The sequence below is a fragment of the Hemibagrus wyckioides genome, linkage group LG21, assembly GCF_019097595.1.
Source record: "Hemibagrus wyckioides isolate EC202008001 linkage group LG21, SWU_Hwy_1.0, whole genome shotgun sequence".
NCBI lineage: Eukaryota > Metazoa > Chordata > Actinopteri > Siluriformes > Bagridae > Hemibagrus > Hemibagrus wyckioides.
In genome coordinates, this window is record NC_080730.1 from 8,891,341 (window position 1) to 8,913,264 (window position 21,924).

The window sequence follows — 21,924 nt, forward strand, 5'->3', positions numbered from 1 at the left end:
GAGCACTGGGGCATTATCTTGCTGGAACAGGTTTGAACTGCTTCATTCCAGTGAAGGGAAAAGACATTCGAGATAATCCTGTGTTCCCAACTTTCTCATAGTGGGCCATGTTTTCTAAGGGATTTTTAAATGAATGTTTTAGGTTTAGGATGCCAATACACCAGATTATACACCCAAGATTAGCTATCTAACTGTTGTTAAACAAGTAAAATCATGTTTTTGTGCATATAGGTACTTTAACATAAGAGCATTCTTCATAGGTTGTAATTATGAGCGAAAGCAGATCATTCATTTAAGAAAAGTGATGTTTGTCGCTGCCTAGAGTTATGAGTGGGTGAAAGCTTGAAGAAACAAAAGGGAAATGGTCTCCGCAAAACCACAACATATACTCTCTCCTTTGTTACTGGACTCCTATTTTGCCTGGAAACTGGTAACTGGGAAACACATTAGCTTTGCTTTTACCAACATAAAACGGCATCAGAAGGTTATGTGGAGTGTTGTGTAACCGAGAGCAGCTGTTCCTCCTCTGCGGCGTGATAGGAAACCTCCTGTTTATGCTCGGCAGAAAGGTGGGAGGGTTAGAACAGAGTGTATGGCCTCAGAAACGTGCATGTTCACACATAGTGCGAGCTCAGCACTGAACATAAACAATGCTGTCACACGTGAATGATAACTTTAGCGTGAAGAGTCACACGCACACTTCACTGATAGCTGTTCTTGAGCAGAAAGAACATATTATTACACAATTCACCAAAAAAACATAACCAACAAACTGGACCATCTTAAACATGTTTGATTTCTGAGTTTTGCTTCTTCAGGGTTTAGCTGTGAGGCTAATGTTGCTAGCAAACAAGGAAGGGTAGCTAACAAAAAGCAAAGCTTAGAGCTGCCAGTTTAGCAGTATTTATCCTAAACTTCATACCTTCAACACATCACACACGTCTCCAAATACATAATTTCCCTCACTAATTTACTGTAAATAAAACATTTGATAAAGTAAAAATAGCATACGTATGGCCACTATTTTTTAAAGCTCTGAGACAAACTTTTTTTATTTCATTTTTATAGGTATCATAAACATAAACAAATGGATTTGAGCCGCGTGGCTAAATCAACACACAACCCAATGTATTTGAGGTGTTGATTTAGACGTCCAGTTCGTACGATGCTAAGCTATAAGATAAGCTAAGATTTCCTAACTCGATGGTAAAGTTAGTTACATTACTTTGTAGCTTTAGTGCAGAACCAAAGACGATGTAAAACACGTCTTGGCCGAAGAAATAGTATCGTTTGGCGGTTAAATTGCTAACCCTGTATAAAAGAGAGAGCTTATTAAAAATATAAATAGTTGTTCACATTTATAGTAACACAATGTTGAGAAAGTTTGTATTTTGATACATAGGAATTTGTGGTTTTGTTGTTTTGCGGTCCGGTCCAAACCAGAAAACAAGCCATTCCTGTTACTACAGGCTTTCCTTATTTATTAGCAAGTATGCAGTGCAAAAGATCGAACAAAAAGCTGATCTCAAAGCCGATCGATTATAATCGGCTTAGAGGAAAATGTTTGGATCGAATAGAGCCACATTTTTATTTTCTGTGCTAATGACCAGACATTTATCGATTTCTGTGGACACTATGAACACTGATGGTTAAGCTGGACTTCAAGAAGCTTTTATTGTCATTTCAACCATATATATCTGATGCAGTACACAGTGAAATGAGACAATATGGCTCCAGGACCCGGGTGCTACATAAAAAAACATGGAGCTACAAAACACAACACAGAGCTAAACCACTGAAAGTAAGTTGTCCTAGCCACATAAAGTAGAGCAAAGAGTGCAAAGAGACAAAACCAGTACAGCAAGGATACACAAAATAGTGCAGACCAGTATACATTCTGCAAAATATGTTAATGTGCAACAATTACAATGTACAAATTTTACATTTACAATGTACTTGCATTCAAATCCAGTGAGATATAAACGTCAGCACACTGGGTACAAAAATAACTTACTGTAAAAACATCCAAAACCCATATACTGAAACTAAATCAAATTTTGTCTTTGCAATAAATTCTCCACTGATACCAGACCGTATCTTTAAAGTCTATAGCTACACAAGTCATTTTAATTATTAGAGTAATATAAACAATAATATTAACAAATGACCAATTTCCGCCCTTAGGTCTCCTTCTGACGGCAGACATGTGTGTGTACAGTGGGAGTGTAAATAAGACCAGACCTTATCTACAGGTACATACAGTGTACACAAAAAGCCTATTTCTCTCAAATATTGTTCACAAATCTGTCTAAATCTGTGTTAGTAAGCACTTCTCCTTTGCCAAGATAATCCATCCACCTCACATGATTAGACAGCATGATTATTACACAGGTGTGCCTTAGGCTGGCCACAATAAAAGGCCACTCTAAAATGTGCAGTTTTACTGTATTGGAGGGGTCTGGGGGGGGGCTAGTCAATATCTGGTGTGACCACCATTTGCCTCACACAGTGCACCACATCTCCTTCGCATAGAGTTGATCATGTTGTTGATTGTGGCCTGTGGAATGTTGGTTCACTCCTCTTCAATGGCTGTGTGAAGTTGCTGGATATTGGCAGGAACTGGAACACGCTGTCGTATACGCCGATCCAGAGCATCCCAAACATGCTCAATGGGTGACATGTCCGGTGAGTATGCTGGCCATGCAAGAACTGGGATGTTTTCAGCTTCCAGGAATTGTGTACAGGTCCTTGCAACATGGGGCAGTGCATTATCATTATCACGCTGTCTGCCATCTGCCCTGTACAGTGAAAACCGGGATTCATCCGTGAAGAGAACACCTCTCCAAAGTGCCAGACCCCATCGAATGTGAGCATTTGCCCACTCAAGTCGGAACTTCAGTCAGGTCGAGACCCCGATGAGGACGACGAGCATGCAGATGAGCTTCCCTGAGACGGTTTCTGACAGTTTGTGCAGAAATTCTTTGGTTATGCAAACCGATTGTTGCAGCAGCTGTCCGGGTGGCTGGTCTCAGACGATCTTGGAGGTGAAGATGCTGGATGTGGAGGTCCTGGGCTGGTGTGGTTACACGTGGTCTGTGGTTGTGAGGCCAGTTGGATGTACTGCCAAATTCTCTGAAACGCTTTTGGAGACGGCTTATGGTAGAGAAATGAACATTTAATTCATGGGCAACAGCTCTGGTGGACATTCCTGCAGTCACCATACCAATTGCACGCTCCCTCAAAACCTGTGACATCTGTGGCATTGTGCTGTGTGATAAAACTGCACATTTTAGAGTGGCCTTTTATTGTGGCCAGCCTAAGGCACACCTGGGCAATAATTATGCTGTCCAATCGGCATCTTGATATGCCATACCTGTGAGGTGGATGGATTACCTCGGCAAAGGAGAAGTGCTCACTAACACAGATTTAGACAGAATTGTGAACAATATTTAAGAGAAATAGGCCTTTTGTGTACATAGAAAAAGTCTTAGATCTTTGAGTTCAGCTCAATGGGGGCAAAAACAAAAGTGTTGCATTTATATGTTTAAAACTGTCCCTGGAAATATTTTCAGGTTAATTGAATGAAAGCACATATGGTTTTGTTACCTTTTTTTTTTGTATACTTACATACACTTTTAGGAGTTTAAAATGAGTGTTTTGACTAAAATAGGCCAAACCATTTGAACAAACTAGTGAAAGGAAGTGGCCTCTATGTGCTGATAAGGCTGAGTGGCAAACTGATAGCAAACAATAAAGGTGTTATATATTCACACACACTTGGCTTTTGCAGGCGGGTGTAAAGTAGGACAAGGCTGAAAGCAGCTATCTATTACACACACACACGCGCGCACACACACACAGTGGTTTGACATTGTCAGTGTGGGTACAGCAGTTCTAAATGTACATGCACGGATACAGCATGAACGGTTTGTACTCGAGCCAAGTGCAGAGGAGTGGCTTAGCGACACAACTCAGACCTGAACATGTCTAATACTATGGTTCCTGTTTTCTGCCTTTACTGCAAACCTATTCAACAACACATATGTTGTACTAAAATGTAGTAAGGTTAAAGTTTGGGGGTTGTCAAAGCTGACAAATGTTTGGTAAACTTAAGGAAGCGAAGGAGCAAACTGAGGGAACGCTAGCAATGTACAGACGCTACAGTCACTCTGACATCTAGTGGTGAAAACTAGGGGGTGTACATTCATGCAGTTTTCCAAACAGCAAATCCTGTATCAGCAGTTTAATACATAAAATCATGCAAATACAGAGATTTTTTATATTTTATATGTTTATATTTAAATCAAATTTCAGGAACTTTGCCCTTGGCATGGATTTTGGTTTACATTTCCACAGAAAATAAATACAGACAGGAATGGAACCTGAATATATCTTGGGGTTTGAAATGAAATGGCCTTTATTTGTCACATACACATTACAGCACAGTGAAATTCTTTCTTTGCATATCCCATTCTTGGAGGCTGGGGTCAGAGCACAGGGTCAGCCATGATACAGCACCCCTGGAGCAGAGAGGGTTAAGGGCCTTGCTCAAGGGCCCAACAGTGGCAACTTGGCAGTGCTGGGGCTTGAACCCCTGATCATCCATTCAACGACCCAGAGCCTTAACCACTTGAGCCACCACCACTACGTTGAGGTGCTTTTCTTCGTACCGTGGTTATAATGAGTGATTGAGTTGCCATAGCTGTCCTGACAGCTCAAACCAGTCTGACCATTCTCTTCTAACCTCTGTCTAGAGACTGCTGTGTGTGAAAAAACAGAAGCTCTATCATTTCTGACACACTGAAACTAGTCAGTCTGGCATCAGCAATCGACTGGTCCCACCATCTCTCAGGGTACAATGTAGGTATACATCCAGACTCTTTCTCTGTTCTGGCACCGAGGTGGTGGAATGAACTTCCCCCTAGATGTCCGAACAGCTGAGACACTGGCCGTCTTCAAAAGGCGGATGAAAACCTACATCTTCCTGAAACACTTATTGTTTGTGTTGTTGTATGTTGTTAAAAAAGCCTGATAGTGCTCTAAGTCTGTCACCTAGTGAACCAGTGTTAATTTATTCATTGATAGAGACTTTTAAAGCACTTTTGTACGTCACTCTGGATAAAAGCGTTTGCCAAATACCAGAAATGTAAATGTAACAATCACTGAGATCATATTTCTTCTCCTCATTCTCATGTTTGATGAGAAAACTAATTGAAGCTCTTGACCTGTATCTGCATAATTATATGCGGTGCATTGATGGCCACATGATGGGATGGTTGGATAATTGCATGAATATGCAGGTGTACAGGTGTTCCCAAATGGCTGATATTTCTGATACAAATAGACAAATTTATATCACACCAAAACAGCTGTACCAGTCTGCAGTGATCTATCAAAAGTGGTCCGAGGAAGGAACAGTGGTGAACCGGCGACAGGGTCATGGGCGGCCAAGGCTCACTGATGCACGTGTGGAGCGAAGGCTGACCCGTGTGATCCGATCCAACAGACGAGCTACTGTTGCTCAAATTGCTGAAGAAGTTAATGCTGGTTCTGATAGACAGGTGTCAGAATACACAGTGCATGATGGGTCAGGGCCGTTTTTGCAGCAAAGGGGACACCAACACAATATTAGGCAGGTGGTCATAATGTCATGCCTGATCAGTGTATGTACATTGTATTGATACTGGAATGAGACACAACCCTATTGAAAACATATTTATTTACACAGGTTTTAATTCACAGGCACAAATATGTTGAGCAGGTTGAGGTATTAAATTAAAGCATTGAAAGAAAACTCAAAATATTCTTTATTTCTGTGATAAAACAAACCTTGTTATTTCACAGAAAAACTTTAATTAAGAAATGTAAGGCAGTGTGTTCAGGTTTTTGTTCTCATCCTGAATCGTCTTTTGGCATCTTTGTGCTTCTTGCGGTAATCCTGTAAAAAAAAAAAAAAGATGATAAATTCACTATTTATTCATGAAGAATTGACATCACTGACCTCACACCCTGCTGAGCATTTTCTCCACATTAAACATGAAAATATTGTCATTAGGTATGATAATAATGATGATGTTATTTGTAATTTTAGTTTCACTGTCCTCTTTAAGTCCATTCTCTAGTACAAATAAATAGCAATCCCTGCTGTGTCATGTCATTAATTTATGAATAAGCAGAGCTTTTTTTATAATTTTTTTTATTAATTTATGAGTAAGCAGAGATTTTTATATAATTAATTTTTTCATTAATCTCAGTGAGCAGAGATTTTTTTTTATCATTCATTTTTTCATTAATTTATGAGTGCACAGAGATTTTTGTATTATTAATTTGTTCATTAATTTATGAGTAAGCAAAGATTTTATATCATTAATTTATTGATTAATTTTTGAGTAAGCAGAGATTTTTTTATCATTAATTTATTCATTAATTTTTGAGTGAGCAGAGCTTATTTTATCATTAATTTTTTTTAATTAATTTATGAGTAAGCAGAGATTTTTTTTATCATTAATTTTTTCATTAATTATGAGTAACCAGAGGTTTTTTTTAATCATTATTGTTTTTTATTAATTTATGAATAAGCAGATATTTTTATATAATTCATTTGTTCATTAATTCATGAGTAAGCAAAGATTTTATATCATTAATTTATTGATTAATTTTTGAGTAAGCAGAGATTTTTTATCATTAATTTATTCATTAATTTTTGAGTGAGCAGAAATGATTTTATCATTAACTCTAATTAATTTATGAGTAAGCAGAGCTTTTCATATCATTAATTTTTTCAGTAATTTATGAGTGAGCAGAGACTTTTTTAAATTTAAAATGAAATATCTTCAATATTTACAATCTGTCATCAGAAACCAATGGGGTATTCTGTTTATGGATAATTTGTGCCATAAATTATTGTATATAGTTCAATTTGGTTGAGTTTAGTTATTTTTCTGCTCACAATCAACCCCCTTAACAAATCAGCAATACACAATAACCATGCAACTGTACATTTTTGTACCAGTGACCAAAGAGAAAAGTTGTCCAGTGCTGAAAGCTTCAAGCACAAAGCACAAAAAGGAGCCACGTAACAAGCTTCACAGGCAACAGAAGAAATGTCCAGAATCTCCCACCTCTCTGAGATCATTCCTCTTCTCCTCCCATGCTTCTCTCTGATCCTCCAGCTTCTCACGCCTGCAGAACATACTGGGTCCCTCTGAGGACGGACATTTACACACAGTCAAACATCTTAAAAAACAAAATGAAACTACAATTCGGTTAAAGGAAAAAAAAAAAAATCAATAATTTACCCTTCAATCGAATATCATCATCAAAGAAGAAGAAAAACTTTTTCTTTGGGGTCGGCTGTCTGTAATAAAAAAAACAAAACAAAAAGGTATTGAGTTTCATCCTACTGGTAACTTTATTACTACTGCTAAATTGTATTGCTTCAATATACAATCATATCAGAGGTGCTAACATTTCTGAAGAAAATCTTAGCAGGAAGAGAGAAAGGTAAGGACAAAAATAATAAACCATTTGTACCAAACAAAGAGACCACAGTCCTGCCATTTTGTTTTCTGTTAAGATGCACTGATAAGGCATAACATTATGAGCACTGAGAGGTGAAGTGAATAGGACTGATGATCTCCTCATCATGGCACCTGTTAGTGGGTGGGATATATTAGGCTGCAAGTGAACATTTTGTCCTCAAAGTTGATGTGTCAGAAGCAGGAAAAATGGACAAGTGTAAGGATTTGAGCGAGTTTGACAAAGGGCCAAATTGTGATGGCTAGACGACTGGATCAGAGCATCTCCAAAACTGCAGCTCCTGTGGGGTGTTCCCGGTCTGCAGTGGTCAGTATCTATCAAAAGTATCCTGTAAGTCCTTTACGTCCTGTATGTCCACTTTGCAACTTACAGGACTTAAATGATCTGCTGCTAACATCTTGGTACCAGATACCACAGCACACCTTCAGGGATCAAGTGGAGTCCATGCCTCGAGAAGTCAGGGCTGTTTTGGTAGCAAAAGGGGGACCAATACAAAATTAGGCAGGTGGTCATAATGTTATGCCTGATTGGTGTATTATGATTTAAATAGTAGATAAATGTGTCAAAATTTAGTCCCCTTTAGTGAACTGGCTTTTCCGGATTGAACTGGATTTCTTTCATCTGATGGCTGCTTGGAAAAGCATTAAGCTTTTTCATTTTCATGAAAAGTTTTCTCTTGACTCACATAGCTGTAACTAGGGATTCATGACCGTAAATACAATGGCTAAACTGTAAGATGTTGGCAGCCCTGTCATATAAACATATATACCTACAACTGAAAAATAACAGTAACACTAATAAACACAGACCACATTAACATCGGTAGTGCATTTTGATGAACACATGGTCCCTCATGCACAGAGAGTTACATAAACTACATGTTTATAATGCATGTATATTATATGAGGAGAGGAAAAGCAGTGTGTATTCTATTGAATGAATTACTGGAAATAGCCGAGAAGACAAAAAAAAATCACTGTGATAGAATTAAAACAGTAAAAAACTAATAAAAGCGTCAAGCTACAGTTATTGTTGTGATCCGATTCTTACTCAGTTGTATTGACCAAGGCAGCCTCTTCCTTTTCTTCTTTCTCTTCCTCCATATCCTCGTCCTCCTCCTCCGAACTGCTGTCCTGGAATCGAGGGTCTACTTGCCAAGGCACTTTGGCCCCTTTTATAGGCTCAACTTTGTATTCCTCTGAACACATCGAATGCAACACCATCAACATGCAGGTGATCAAGTAGTGGACATGATAAAGTCACATAAGAATCTTTAAACCAAGTTTCACTTTAAACTGGAAAAAGTCACAAAATTAAATACAAACAAACAAACAAAAATTTAAGTACGAAAAAGAAGAATTTTCTTTGATTCTGACCTGTTTAGCTTCAATCTTTGGTAATATTTTTGGTTAGGATGTTTGGATTTGTGTCGAAACAGCTGTCACTTTTCACACTTTGGATTTGGTTATAGTCCAAATATAGATACAAGTATATACTTGTATATATATACATATATACATATATACACACACACACAAGTATACCAGTATATAGATACAAGTTTCAGTCACACTTAAGTTACTGTATCCTGCTTTTTTATTTTAATTTAAATTATAAATCATATCTATTCAATCAATTTTAGTCACAAAGATGAACAATGTCAATCAATTAAAATGATTCTTTTTATTAAAATCCCTTAAATTATAATAATAATAATTATTAATTATAATTATAATTAAATAATTATTAATATTATTTATTTATTTTTAATATTTATTATTATTATTTATTTATTATTATTATGATGACTTATTATGATTATTTATTTTTGTAAAATATTATATATATATATATATATATATATATATATATATATATATATATATATATATATATATATATATATATAATATTTAATATTTAATATTTAATATTTATTATTAAAAATATTTACTGTTATTATTATTATTATGTGTCCAAAAATGTCCAGTATTTAATTTTTATTTATTTATTTATTTTACAAAAGTACTGCCTTCATCTTTGACTCATCTCACACTGTTGTACAATACTCGGGTATTGCTTCGTGTTAAGCTATATAGACAAATGAAGAGAAAACATGACTTTAGTCATCGGTTATTATTTTAACTAGCTAGTGTGTGATCATATTAATCTAACAAAGTGAACAATACAGAGATCAGTATTATTTTTAGAGCATTAAACATTTCAGCACTGAAGGCAGATTGCTTTGTTTGGGTCAGATATAAGCTTGAAACTTTATTATCTACCATAAGCAGAGAAGGAGGAAGATCTGGAGGTTGTACAAGACGTCTCAGTTCATTCCCTTATGCGCTTTTGCATAGAGCGTGCATAAAGATGTGGAAAAAGTTTGTCCACTTAATAATTACTGACACTTATACTACTCATATTTAGAGATTTTGGTTACAAGGGTTAAAAAGAAAGAGTCATCAGTTAACATTTTTAGCTTTAGCTTTAGTTAATGAAATGAACAGTTGTTTGTGTTCATAGATTATGTTAAATTAGAGAGCTTGGAGACCCTTTTGCTTAAAAATCAGCTCTGGAGTGTGAGATGCTGCTGACAGCCACATTGTCACACACTTATTGTCCTGATTATTGATGACCTACTTTTAGTTGAATTATACTGAGTGCTCCTGTTTGAGAACAATTAATGCAAGCAAACTACGATTATTAGCTTACTTACTGAAGCTAAACGTAGATCTAAGCAACATTATGCTTTATTTTGTATAAAAAGAGGCTTTATTTAGGATATAGATTATACTTATTTATCTTAAAGCATTTATCACCCCTAAAACCTCTATTTTTTGTCCCCCCCCAATCCACATTTCTCAGCAGTGATGTATTTGGTTATGGAAAACCAAAAAAATGACCCAAACCTGCTCACCTGTTGTTGTGGTCTTTGTTACTGCATCATCTCCAAAGAACGAGAATTTAAATCCGCTTGATGGCTCGGCTTCTTGATTAGATAGAAACGGAAACGCATGCACACCTTCTTCCTTGCGCTCATTGTCGTCGCCGTCGTCATTTTGGTCCCATGCAACTGCTTTCTTTTCGTTTTCAATATCGTTCCCCATCCCAAACACCTCTTTTAGATCTGTAGTCACGTCATAGTAGATGTCCTTAGAAACTTCCGGAAGCTTCATGGCCTCCTCGCGTTTCTTTCGCCTTGCCGCTTTGCTGTGTGGAAATGGAAATAACAAAAGTAGTAGATTAAGACTTGTGAGCAGTGCATCAACAGAAAAACAACACTGAGCGGTGCTGAACAGACCTTTCTTTTTTGGGTGTGTCTGTCTTGGTTTCAAAAGCTGCGTGAGTCTCACTCGAAGGATCGTAGTGCAATGCTGAAATGTCCCTGCAGTGTGACACGGAGACTCGGTCAGACTTTGGAGTCAAGATTAAGAAAGCATCTATTTGTCTAGTGTAGTGTAGTGTAGTATATAGCAGTGAAAAGCTGCACAAGAACTCGTACTTGAAGATTTTGCCTTTTGTCGCCTCTTTACTGGTGTCACTTGGCTGAATGCTGACATTAAGGACACTTTGTAAGATGGACAGGTTTTTCTTCTTCTCGTCAGCCAGCTCCTGCTCTCCTGGTGTTTGCTGGGGTTCCATATCTAAAAAGAGAACAGTCTTAATATATACAGCAACACTATCAAATTAAACAAAAAAATCTCTAGCTAGAAATGTGCAACTCCTGTCTCAACAGAATAACGTAGACAGTGTACTCCTTTCTACACGAGTGCAACTCTCCTGTGATGCTACATGATAGATTTACTGGTTCCCCATGACCCAATAGGATAAGCAGCATAGAAGATGGATGGAAGGATCGATAGATAGATGGATGAATGGATGGAAGGATAGAAGGATAGATGGATATAAGGATAGAAGGATAGATGGATATAAGGATAGATGGATATAAGGATAGATGGATATAAGGATAGATGGATATAAGGATAGATGGATATAAGGATAGATGGAAGGGTGGGGATAGATAGATAGATAGATAGATAGATAGATAGATAGATAGATAGATAGATAGATAGATAGATAGATAGATAGATAGATAGATAGATAGATAGATAGATAGATAGATAGATAGAATGAAATTGATAGATGGATAGAAGGATGGATGGAAGAATGGATGGATGGTTAGACAGTTCCCCATGACCCAATAGGATTAGCAATATAGATACTGGATAGATGGACTGATGGTTGGATGGAATCAACAGACAGACAGAAATACAGATAGACAGACAGATAGATGCATGAATGGATGTATATATTTATTTTTGGAAGCTTTCTAATTCTTTGTTATCTTTGGTGCTTGGAAGCCCTATACATATATATATATACACACACTATATTGCCAAAAGTATTCGCTCACCTGCCTTGACTTGCATATGAACTTAAATGACATCCCATTCCTAATCCATAGCGTTCAATATGATGTCGGTCCACCCTTTGCAGCTATAACAGCTTCAACTCTTCTGGGAAGGCTGTCCACAAGGTTTAGGAGTGTGTTTATGGGAATTTTTGACCATTCTTCCAGAAGCGCATTTGTGAGGTCACACACTGATGTTGGACGAGAAGGCCTGACTCTCAGTCTCCGCTCTAATTCATCCCAAAGGTGTTCTATCGGGTTGAGGTCAGGACTCTGTGCAGGCCAGTCAAGTTCATCCACACCAGACTCTGTCATCCATGTCTTTATGGACCTTGCTTTGTGCACTGGTGCACAGTCATGTTGGAAGAGGAAGGGGCCAGCTCCAAACTGTTCCCACAAAGTTGGGAGCATGGAATTGTCCAAAATGTCTTGGTATGCTGAAGCATTCAGAGTTCCTTTCACTGGAACTAAGGGGCCAAGCCCAGCTCCTGAAAAACAACCCCACACCATAATCCCCCCTCCACCAAACTTTACACTTGGCACAATGCAGTCAGACAAGTACCGTTCTCCTGGCAACCGCCAAACCCAGACTCGTCCATCAGATTGCCAGATGGAGAAGCGCGTTTCGTCACTCCAGACAACGCGTCTCCACTGCTCTAGAGTCCAGTGGCGGCGTGCTTTACACCACTGCATCCGACGCTTTGCATTGCACTTGGTGATGTATGGCTTGGATGCAGCTGCTCGGCCATGGAAACCCATTCCATGAAGCTCTCTGCGCACTGTTCTTGAGCTAATCTGAAGGCCACATGAAGTTTGGAGGTCTGTAGCGATTGACTCTGCAGAAAGTTGGCGACCTCTTCACACTATGCGCCTCAGCATCCGCTGACCCCGCTCCGTCAGTTTACGTGGCCTACCACTTCGTGGCTGAGTTGCTGTCGTTCCCAAACACTTCCACGTTCTTATAATACAGCTGACAGTTGACTGTGGAATATTTAGGAGCGAGGAAATTTCACGACTGGATTTGTTGCACAGGTGGCATCCTATCACAGTTCCACGCTGGAATTCACTGAGCTCCTGAGAGCGACCCATTCTTTCACAAATGTTTGTAAAAACAGTCTGCATGCCTAGGTGCTTGATTTTATACACCTGTGGTCATGGAAGTGATTGGAACACCTGATTCTGATTATTTGGATGGGTGAGCGAATACTTTTGGCAATATAGTGTATATATGCTATGTTTCCAGCACTCCATAATTTTTTTTCCAATAATATTTTATTTCTATAGCACTTTTAACAATGGACATTTTCACAAAGCAGCTACACAGAAATATATACATTTAGGATATACATTTTAAATGGATAAATTTATCCCTAATGAGCTTAAGATTAAGAGCATGAGATTAAGATGCTCTGACCTTGCTCCCGTTCTTCATCATCACTTTCAAGAAACTTGGCGTCCATCTGAAATCTTGGATCAGTTCCAAATCTGGACTGCAACTCCATGAGCTAAGAGAGTAACACTCATGTAAGCAAATCTACAATAAAACACCAATACAAATCATCTGCACAGTAATCAGTGTGTTCAAAGTGACCTTCTGTCCAGCTCTGCCTTCAAACTGAGGCTTGATCTTGAAGCGATCGTCCTCATTGCCATCATCCTCATCCTCACTGCTGTCGAACAGTCTGCTGCCTTCTGTTTTCAATTTCTACACAATCCAGACAGAAGCAGGGAGTAACACGACCATTAAAACTTCAATGAAAACCAGGAAGAACAATAAGAAAAGACTGAAATAATGTGTGTCTCTGATTATTCACCTTTTCTCCGAGGATTTGTTTTTCTTCTGATCCTGAGCCTTCATCTTCATCAGAATCTTCATTAAACAGGTTTGCTTTTTGGGGTGTTGTGTTTTCACTGTCATTATTAACTTCGTCATCGGAATCGAATACAATATGTTTGCCCTTGTTTGCGTTCGGCAAATCCTTGAGAGAAAAAGGATTAAAGGCATTATTTGGGGGGGGGGGTAAGAAAATAATTTAACGTATATAAAAATCAAGCACAGAAACTCCAGACAAGTGTCAAAAGACTAAAATTGGATTTGTAAATATAAATAAGAATTATTTATACTGATCTAACAAGCTACTTAAACTCGTCAACATTTATATGATTTGAAACTAATTAGTCGAGGTTCAAGTGAGTGTCTCTTTATAATTAAGCTGACAAATTCAGGAGACAAAAATATTTTTCCAAACTATTTTTTTCATCACTACCAATTTTGGACAGATGGACGGACGGACAGACAGACACACAGAAAGACAGACAGACACACAGAAAGAGAGACAGATAGATCCAACTTTCTCATGACTCAATAGGATAAGATGGATAGATAGGACAATATAAGAGATGGATGGATGGATGGATGGATCCAGCTTCCCCATGACCCAACAGGATAAGATGGATAGATAGGACAATATAAGAGATGGATGGATGGATGGATCCAACTTCCCCATGACCCAATAGGACAAGATGGATAGATAGGACAATATAAGAGATGTTTGGATGGATCCAACTTCCCCATGACCCAATAGGACAAGATGGATAGATAGGACAATATAAGAGATGTTTGGATGGATCCAGCTTCTCCATGACCCAACAGGATAAGATGGATAGATAGGACAATATAAGAGATGGTTGGATGGATCCAGCTTCTCCATGACCCAACAGGATAAGATGGATAGGTAGGACAATATAAGAGATGGTTGGATGGATGGATGGATGGCTCCAGCTTCCCCATGACCCAATAGGATTAGATGGACAGATAGGACAATATAAGAGATGGATGGATGGATGGATGGATAGGTGGATGGATCAATGGATGAAAGGATAGATGGATAGAAGAATGGATGGATGGTTAGATAGATCCAGGTTCCCATGACCCCCCATGACTGACTGACTGACAGACAGACAGACCCAGGTTCCCCATGATCCAATAGGATAGATAGATAGATAGATAGAAAGATAGATAGATAGATAGATAGATAGATAGATAGATAGATAGATAGATAGATAGATAGATAGATAGATAGATAGATAGATAGATAGATAGATACTCAAGCACAGAAACTCCAAACACAAGCTTCAAAATATTGAAATTTAAAAACATTTAAAAACTAATTAACTGAGGTTCACGTGAGCGTCCACATTGAGGTTCATGTGAGTGACTGTGATTAGATTTGTTCATATCCATTTTGATAAATGAAGCCCAGCATGCTCTCTAATTACTCACCACTTTCGAGAGCGCACCCTGTATGAGCTTCTTCTGCTGCTCTGCCTCTTTCTGCCTCTGCTCCAAAGCGGCGAGGCGCTTCAGATTGTCCTGCTGCTGCTTCTCTGGGTCTAAAACAGACTGCTGAAATGGCTGTGGACCTGATCCAGTGTTTTCATTCATCTGTTTAGGACTAGGCTTTGATGCTGCTTCTGGTTTATTACTCTTCTGCTCCTCTTCATCGCTGCTGGTCTCTGATTCTTCACTGGACTCAGTGCTGTCAGAAACAGAGCTTTGGTGTGTTTTCATCTTTGAGGTTTTGGTTTCTAAAGAGAGGGTTTGTTCTTCTTCCTCCACCTCTTCTTCCTCCTCCTCCTCCTCTTCTTCTTCTTCTTCTTCCTCCTCCTCCTCCTCTTCTTCTTCCTCCTCCTCTTCTTCTTCTTCTTCCTCCTCCTCCTCTTCTTCTTCTTCCTCCTCCTCTTCTTCTTCTTCTTCCTCCTCCTCCTCCTCCTCTTCTTCATCACTGCTCATGACATTTACTTTTAGGGAGGAATTTGGTTTAAAAGTGAGCTTCTTTGATTCTTGAGTAATTTCCATTTCATCGTCGGATCCATCTCTATGGACTTTAAGGTCTTTCTTGTTTAGCGTAGGTAAGTGTGCACTTGATTCTTCATCTTCCATCGTTTTCACGTCTGGTTTTAATCTTTTAGGTTCACAGTCCACTTTTTCAGCTGCTCTCTTAAGTCCAGTAGATATGTTAGTGCTACCAAATAGGTCCTTTGTCCCAACGAAAGCAGGAAGACAAGACTTTTTGACATTTTTCTTTTTATCCTCTTTGTCCTCATCTGGTCCAAAGAGAGACGCTAAAATATCTTCAGGGTTTATGCCGCTCTTTTTTGACTGCGCTTTCTGCGGACTAGTTTCATGTACAGGAGACGGTTTGGATGTTTCGCTTGGTCCTACTTTTGCGTCATCATCGTCGCTGCTTTCTTCATCCTCCATATTTTTAACAAGAGCCTCCAGATCTCCTAGAGTCAGCTCCAACCGCTGGCAGTTCCCCATCATGGCTTCGTAATCAGAGTCGATGCTCTCACCTGATGATTCGGCGTCATTATCCGACTCTGAATCAGTGCGTGCCTGTGTGTTTTTGATTGCAGGTTTCTTCCCGTTGATCTTCTTGGACTTTACAGGAGACTTGCTGCATGTTTCAGTCTCGACCAGATCCTCAGCTTTACCTGGATTTTTGTTCTGAGTCAATATTTCATCCGTGTCAGCCGAGTCGTATTCCTCATCGTTCTCTGGAGGTTTTAAACCTCCGAGTTGTGTGTTAAAGCCGGTTTTCCCTCCGCCCCAGAACATGCTGGGTTTCACAACAAAGTCATCACCCACCACTTCGAGGTTTCCTTCATTTTCTGAGACGACTGTTTTATGGTTTCTCGAAAGCTCTTGTGCGACTAGCATGCGGAATTCATCCTCTGAGTCAGCGTCGCTGTCGAACACACACACGGGAGGCTTACGACCTTGCAGCGACCTTGGGGCAGTATCTCTATCCTGCACTGCCCTCCAGCTCTCAGGAGCGGGTGAAGAATATGGAACACTGCTTGGGTCCAAAAACGTTTTGGTCTTCATGAGGCGTTTTTTCTGTGGTGGGAACTCGCCTCGTCTCCTCTTGCTGATCTCGTCGTCGCCGCCTTCTATCTGCCATGTCAGTTTGGACACTGGAGTGAAGCCGTCCTCGAGCTCAAGCTTCTTGATGTTGTGGCAGTGCTTCGATGGATCGTACTTGAGGACTTAGAGATCAGTTAAGACAAATCAGATAGGAAGATTTCTGTGAAGTGACAGCATTAATGATTTAATTCCCCTTGAGGAAGAGGAGTCAAAGCCTTGTTTCGATACAATCAAGTCCATGTGATGTAGATATTATAAGAAATACTAGTGCTTTTCACGCTGTGCTTAACCTCAGGTGATACCCCAGTCATTCTAAACCGTGCTTTTACCCCCAGAAGTGGGGCTATCACGAATTTTAACCCAGGGTTATGAAACAACCTGTTTCTGCACTGTCAGCCCAGCCTTATGTAAAACAAGCGTCTTAGAATATTACTGATGCTTAGCAGTAGACAGCCAATCAGAAACTGAACAGCAGCACATGCCTCGTATCACATGCACTGTACAGATGTTGTGTAAAAAGAAGTTAAAATGCTTAAGTTTTAACTGATGCCACAGCATGAGATGAGCTGTTATATAAACCGGTTACATCCTGTATTTATGTAATCAGGGTTGTTAACATGGCAAATATAATCATAAGGACATTAACCCAAGTACATACAGTGTGAATCATCAGATTATGAAGAGCCAGGATTAACTGTTAACCCCGGGTAAAGTATGAGCAGTGTGATACGTCAGGCAAGAAAACCCAGGAATCTGTTTACTGTGGAAAAAGCTCTGCTGTGTGCGAGTCTGTGTTGAAAATGAAAGCTTCCAATAGGCTAAAATGTGGATGCGGTGATTGCCATGGCAACAGGCACGAATGGAAAAGGATATCTTGTTTTTGCCTTGACATTTCAGATGGACGACAGGAAGGACTCTTCCAAATTTGCTCACCACCCAGTTCTACAGAAAAGAACAGAGATGATGATAGAAAGGTTATGAAACAACAAACACACAATTCTAATGTTTAACACTGTGTTTACATTCGGAAGCCTCAAGGCACTCGAAATATTTACCCTACTGTAACAAACAGATATAACCATGTTATAAGCTATAAACAAACTCTCTCAGGTATTTTTATTTTGTTCGGGTCACGTGAGCTGTTCTTAACTTTTCACTATAAACTGCTTGTAAGCTTGAGCTAGCTTGTGTTAAGAGCCAAGCAGCAGGAAGGAGCTCAAATAATAGTAAAACATCACATCAGACACTCAGATCTTATATCTGGATAGAGGATCATACGGCAAAGATGAACCTTGTGTCCTGGGATCTCAGTTCCTGGAACAGCTGCTTTCATGTGGAAGTTCTCTACACCAGCTGTCTTGAAGGACTCCAAGATTTTTTCTTTTGCATCAGTCTTCGGTGTCTGAATCTTCTCAGCTGCTTGCTGCCGCTCTGCTGTAAGTCTGGGACAGATTTCATAAAGGATATGAGTTTACTTTTACTGCTAAACCACCACACAGCATCAATATAGATACTTCATATTCATGCACCTGTTAGTGGGTGGGATATATTAGAGGCAGCAAGTGAACATTTTGTCCTCAAAGTTGATGTGTTAGAAGCAGGAAAAATGAGCATAAACATATATATATACACCGATCAGGCATAACATTATGAGCACTGAGAGGTGCTGTGAATAACACTGATGATCTCCTCATCATGGCACCTGTTAGTGGGTGGGATATATTAGACAGCAAGTGAACATTTTGTCCTCAAAGTTGATGTGTTAGAAGCAGGAAAAATGGACAAGCGTAAGGATTTTGAGCGAGGGCCAAATTGTGATGGCTAGACCACTGGTTCAGTGCATCTCTGAAACTGCGGCTCTTGTGGGGTGTTCCCGGTCTGCAGTGGTCAGTATCTATCAAAATGATCCTTTAAGTCCTGCTAGTTGTGAGATGGGTCCCACCTAGCACCTTATAGGACTTAAAGGATCTGCTGCTAATATCTTAGTGCCAGATACCACTGCACACCTTCAGGGATCTAGTAGAGTCCATACCTCATCAGGTCAGGGCTGTTTTGGCAGCAAAAGGGGAACCAAGACAATATTAGGCAGGTGGTCATAAAGTTATGCCTGATCGATGTATATTGTGGTTAATTCCACTATATATACACACAACGATCAGGCATAACATTGATCCCCTCATAGGATCAATAAAGTCTATCTATCTATCTATCTATCTATCTATCTATCTATCTATCTATCTATCTATCTATCTATCTATCTATCTATCCATCCATCCATCCATCCATCCATCCATCCATCAAACCAGTTTTCTGGGAGATTAAACATAAACAATATAAACATATAAACTATATAAACAATTATACAAAAAATATATCAGGCAAATAAATTACAAAAACAAACAAATCCAAAACAAACAATCCAAAAGAAAAGAAAAAATTCTGCCTCCATGCTGAAGAATTGATATGATAAACCCTACCTGTGTAAGAAGCTTTCCTTTGCCAATTCGATTTGTAACGTTCCACCTTTCCACTTGGATTTGTTCAACACTGTGACGCCTGCATGTAGAGAAGGAAAAGGTCACATATTCCACAATCGTTTTTCAGCGTAGGGAAATTTAAGTACAAAAAAAACACAGTGCATATTTTACACATCACACTATGGGAAGTGGCCGTAAGGTGGGCGTAGGGCAGACGCACTAATAACGTGCTGCAGTGGTCAGTGTCTATCAAAAGTTTACCATGGAGGCACCACCTTGCAACCTACATGACTTAAAGGATCTGCTGCTAACATCTAGTGGAGTCCATGGATCAGGGCTGTTTTGGCAGCAAAAGGGGGACCAACTCAATATTAGGCAGGTGGTCATAATGATATGGCTGATCGGTGTATATTACAATACGGTAAAATATTAGCCAAATATCCTCAAGTCTGCCACTGATCTCGAAAAAGGAAGTAATTCTGGCTTTATGATATCTACTTTTACTCTTTCAGGTCTGCAGTTATCCATTTTATTAACAACAGTTAAAGTGTTCTGGTGTCAGAAACCATACAAGCAGAAGAAAGTGCACGGATTTATACTTTCAATTCTCCGGACTCTAAACTGCCAGCTAGAAGCATCCATTACATGCAAGCTACAGCAACAGATCTTAAAAAAAATGCAGCAAACTGTATAAATGACCTCCTTGATCAATTACATTTGGGTTAACAAGGAAAACTGTGTATGAACCACCTCCAATTACTGCATCGATTCAGTTCAGAATACGTACATCTCTTGTAGTCGGGATCAGAAATAGTAATATTCACGTAAGCAAATGTCTTCAGAGGAGATCCTGCAACAAATCCCAAGACACAAATGAAACAAAGTTGACTGAAGGACTTTGACAAATATCATTTCAGTGTTTTAATAATGACATGCACTAAAATGCTTCATGGAAACTCTCACCGTCTTCGTCCTTCCGTGTTATTATCTCCACGTCAGACACCTCGCCGAACTTCCCGAATCGATCTCGGAGATCTTTCTGAGTAATCGCGTGGCTCAGGCCACCGACGTACAGCCGCTTCATGCTTCAAATGCTCATCTGCTCTAAACAAAAAGCAGACATGACTTTATCCACAGCTCTCCAAAGCATCAGTGTCCAGGTCTGTCACACTTGTGTTTTCAATGTGCATGTAATTAAGACTGTGTTGCATCACTTGCATATTAATCTTCAGAATTAACAAGTGATTTACCTATCTTCCGCATCCTCAACACTTGCACCCACTATTCATATCCTCATTTATTACATCCATATACCTCCTCTTTGGCCTTCCTCTTTACCTCCTGCCTGGCAGCTCCATGTCCAACATTCTCCTACCAATATACTCACTCTCCCTCCTCTGAACATGTCCAAACCATCTTAATCTGGCCTCCCTAACTTTGTCCCCCAAACATCCAACCTGGGCCGTCCCTCTGATGTACTCGTTCCTAATCCTGTCCAACCTCGTCACTCCCAAAGAGAACCTCAACATCTTCAGCTCTGCTACCTCCAGCTCTGACTCCTGTCTCTGTCTCAGTGACACTGTCTGTAAACCATACAACATGGCCGGTTTCACCTTCCCCTTGATTCTCGCTGATATATTTCCATCACACAGAACTCCCGACACCTTTCTCCACCCATTCCAACCTGCCTTCTTTACCTCTTTCCCACATTCTCCATTACTCTGGACTGTTGACCACAAGTACTTAAACTCCTGTACCTTCTTACTGTTCCACTTCCCTCCCTTTCATTCACACACACGTCTTACTACGACCGACTTTCATTCCTCTTCTCTCCAGCACAAACCTCCACCTCTCCAGGGTTTCCTCCACCTGCTCCCTGCTCTCACTACAGATCACAACGTCATCTGCAATGATGTCTGTCATCTCTAAAAGGGAATGTGCAATTGAGGGGCACCATGGTCGGAATTTGTTCTAAATACAAGGAATTTAATTCTTATTAACTTTTGTTGTAAAGGTGATCTGTTCTGCATTTCGATGACGTAATTGTAAACTATTTTTTGGAACTGATTTAAGTACAGTTTCTAAAGATTATATTTTACAACTATGCAGAATAATTACTAGAGCTTATATAAATCTACTCTTACAGGTCGTACAGGGATTTTCATTCATAATATTATGCTTATATTAAACTGTACACAGATCTTATTATTATTATTTATAATTAACAGCGACGTAACCAACTAGTTAACAACACTCGATTAAGATAACGCCATGCTTTAAAAACAGTCACACTTACGATACGATCCGAGAAGTGTTAATTATCTCCGATTTGCTGAAAAATTAAAAAATAAAAATTGTTAATTTTAACGCGATTCACTTTGCAGGCAGACTTCTCACATGTTGCTAGAAAACCTGTGTCACATTACAAACGGTTCCGGAGTAGAAACAAGTACCTGTTTTTTAGTTCCTACATTTGATTTTCCTTTTTTGCAAATATATATATATATATATATATATATATATATATATATATATATATATATATATATATATATATATATATA

At 39.1% G+C, this 21,924-nt stretch overlaps 1 protein-coding gene across 2 annotated transcripts; it reads right to left on the reverse strand.

Moving 5' to 3' along the window:
• Window positions 1-5,702: 5,702 nt before the first annotated feature.
• On the reverse strand, window positions 5,703-21,791 carry nol8 (nucleolar protein 8). Of its 2 annotated transcripts, none has more exons than XM_058373810.1 (17): window positions 21,657-21,791; window positions 20,324-20,464; window positions 20,148-20,210; window positions 19,361-19,439; window positions 18,175-18,325; window positions 17,757-17,825; window positions 15,237-17,006; window positions 13,768-13,932; window positions 13,545-13,658; window positions 13,368-13,458; window positions 11,045-11,186; window positions 10,844-10,927; window positions 10,460-10,752; window positions 8,590-8,737; window positions 7,299-7,357; window positions 7,122-7,204; window positions 5,703-5,938 (listed from the first exon to the last, which is right to left on the reverse strand). In XM_058373810.1, the coding sequence occupies exons 2-17, from the start codon at window positions 20,442-20,444 to the stop codon at window positions 5,879-5,881; spliced, it is 3,492 nt and encodes a 1,163-aa protein (XP_058229793.1). In that variant the 5' UTR covers window positions 20,445-20,464; window positions 21,657-21,791; the 3' UTR covers window positions 5,703-5,878. The 2 variants fall into 2 exon arrangements, with proteins under 2 accessions (XP_058229793.1, XP_058229792.1); XM_058373809.1 differs by having other exon boundaries at window positions 20,324-20,459; window positions 21,657-21,790.
• Between the last annotated feature and the right edge of the window lie 133 nt (window positions 21,792-21,924).

Bases quoted from the DNA above. Each gene is read 5' to 3' on its own strand.
- nol8 (XM_058373810.1), bottom strand. From the start codon at position 20,444: ATGAAGCGGCTGTACGTCGGTGGCCTGAGCCACGCGATTACTCAGAAA. The intron at 10,928-11,044 runs GTACGAGTTCTT...GTCACACTGCAG, and splicing joins ACAAAAGGCAAAATCTTCAA to GGACATTTCAGCATTGCACT. The intron at 10,753-10,843 runs GTCTGTTCAGCA...ATTTCCACACAG, and splicing joins GACACACCCAAAAAAGAAAG to CAAAGCGGCAAGGCGAAAGA.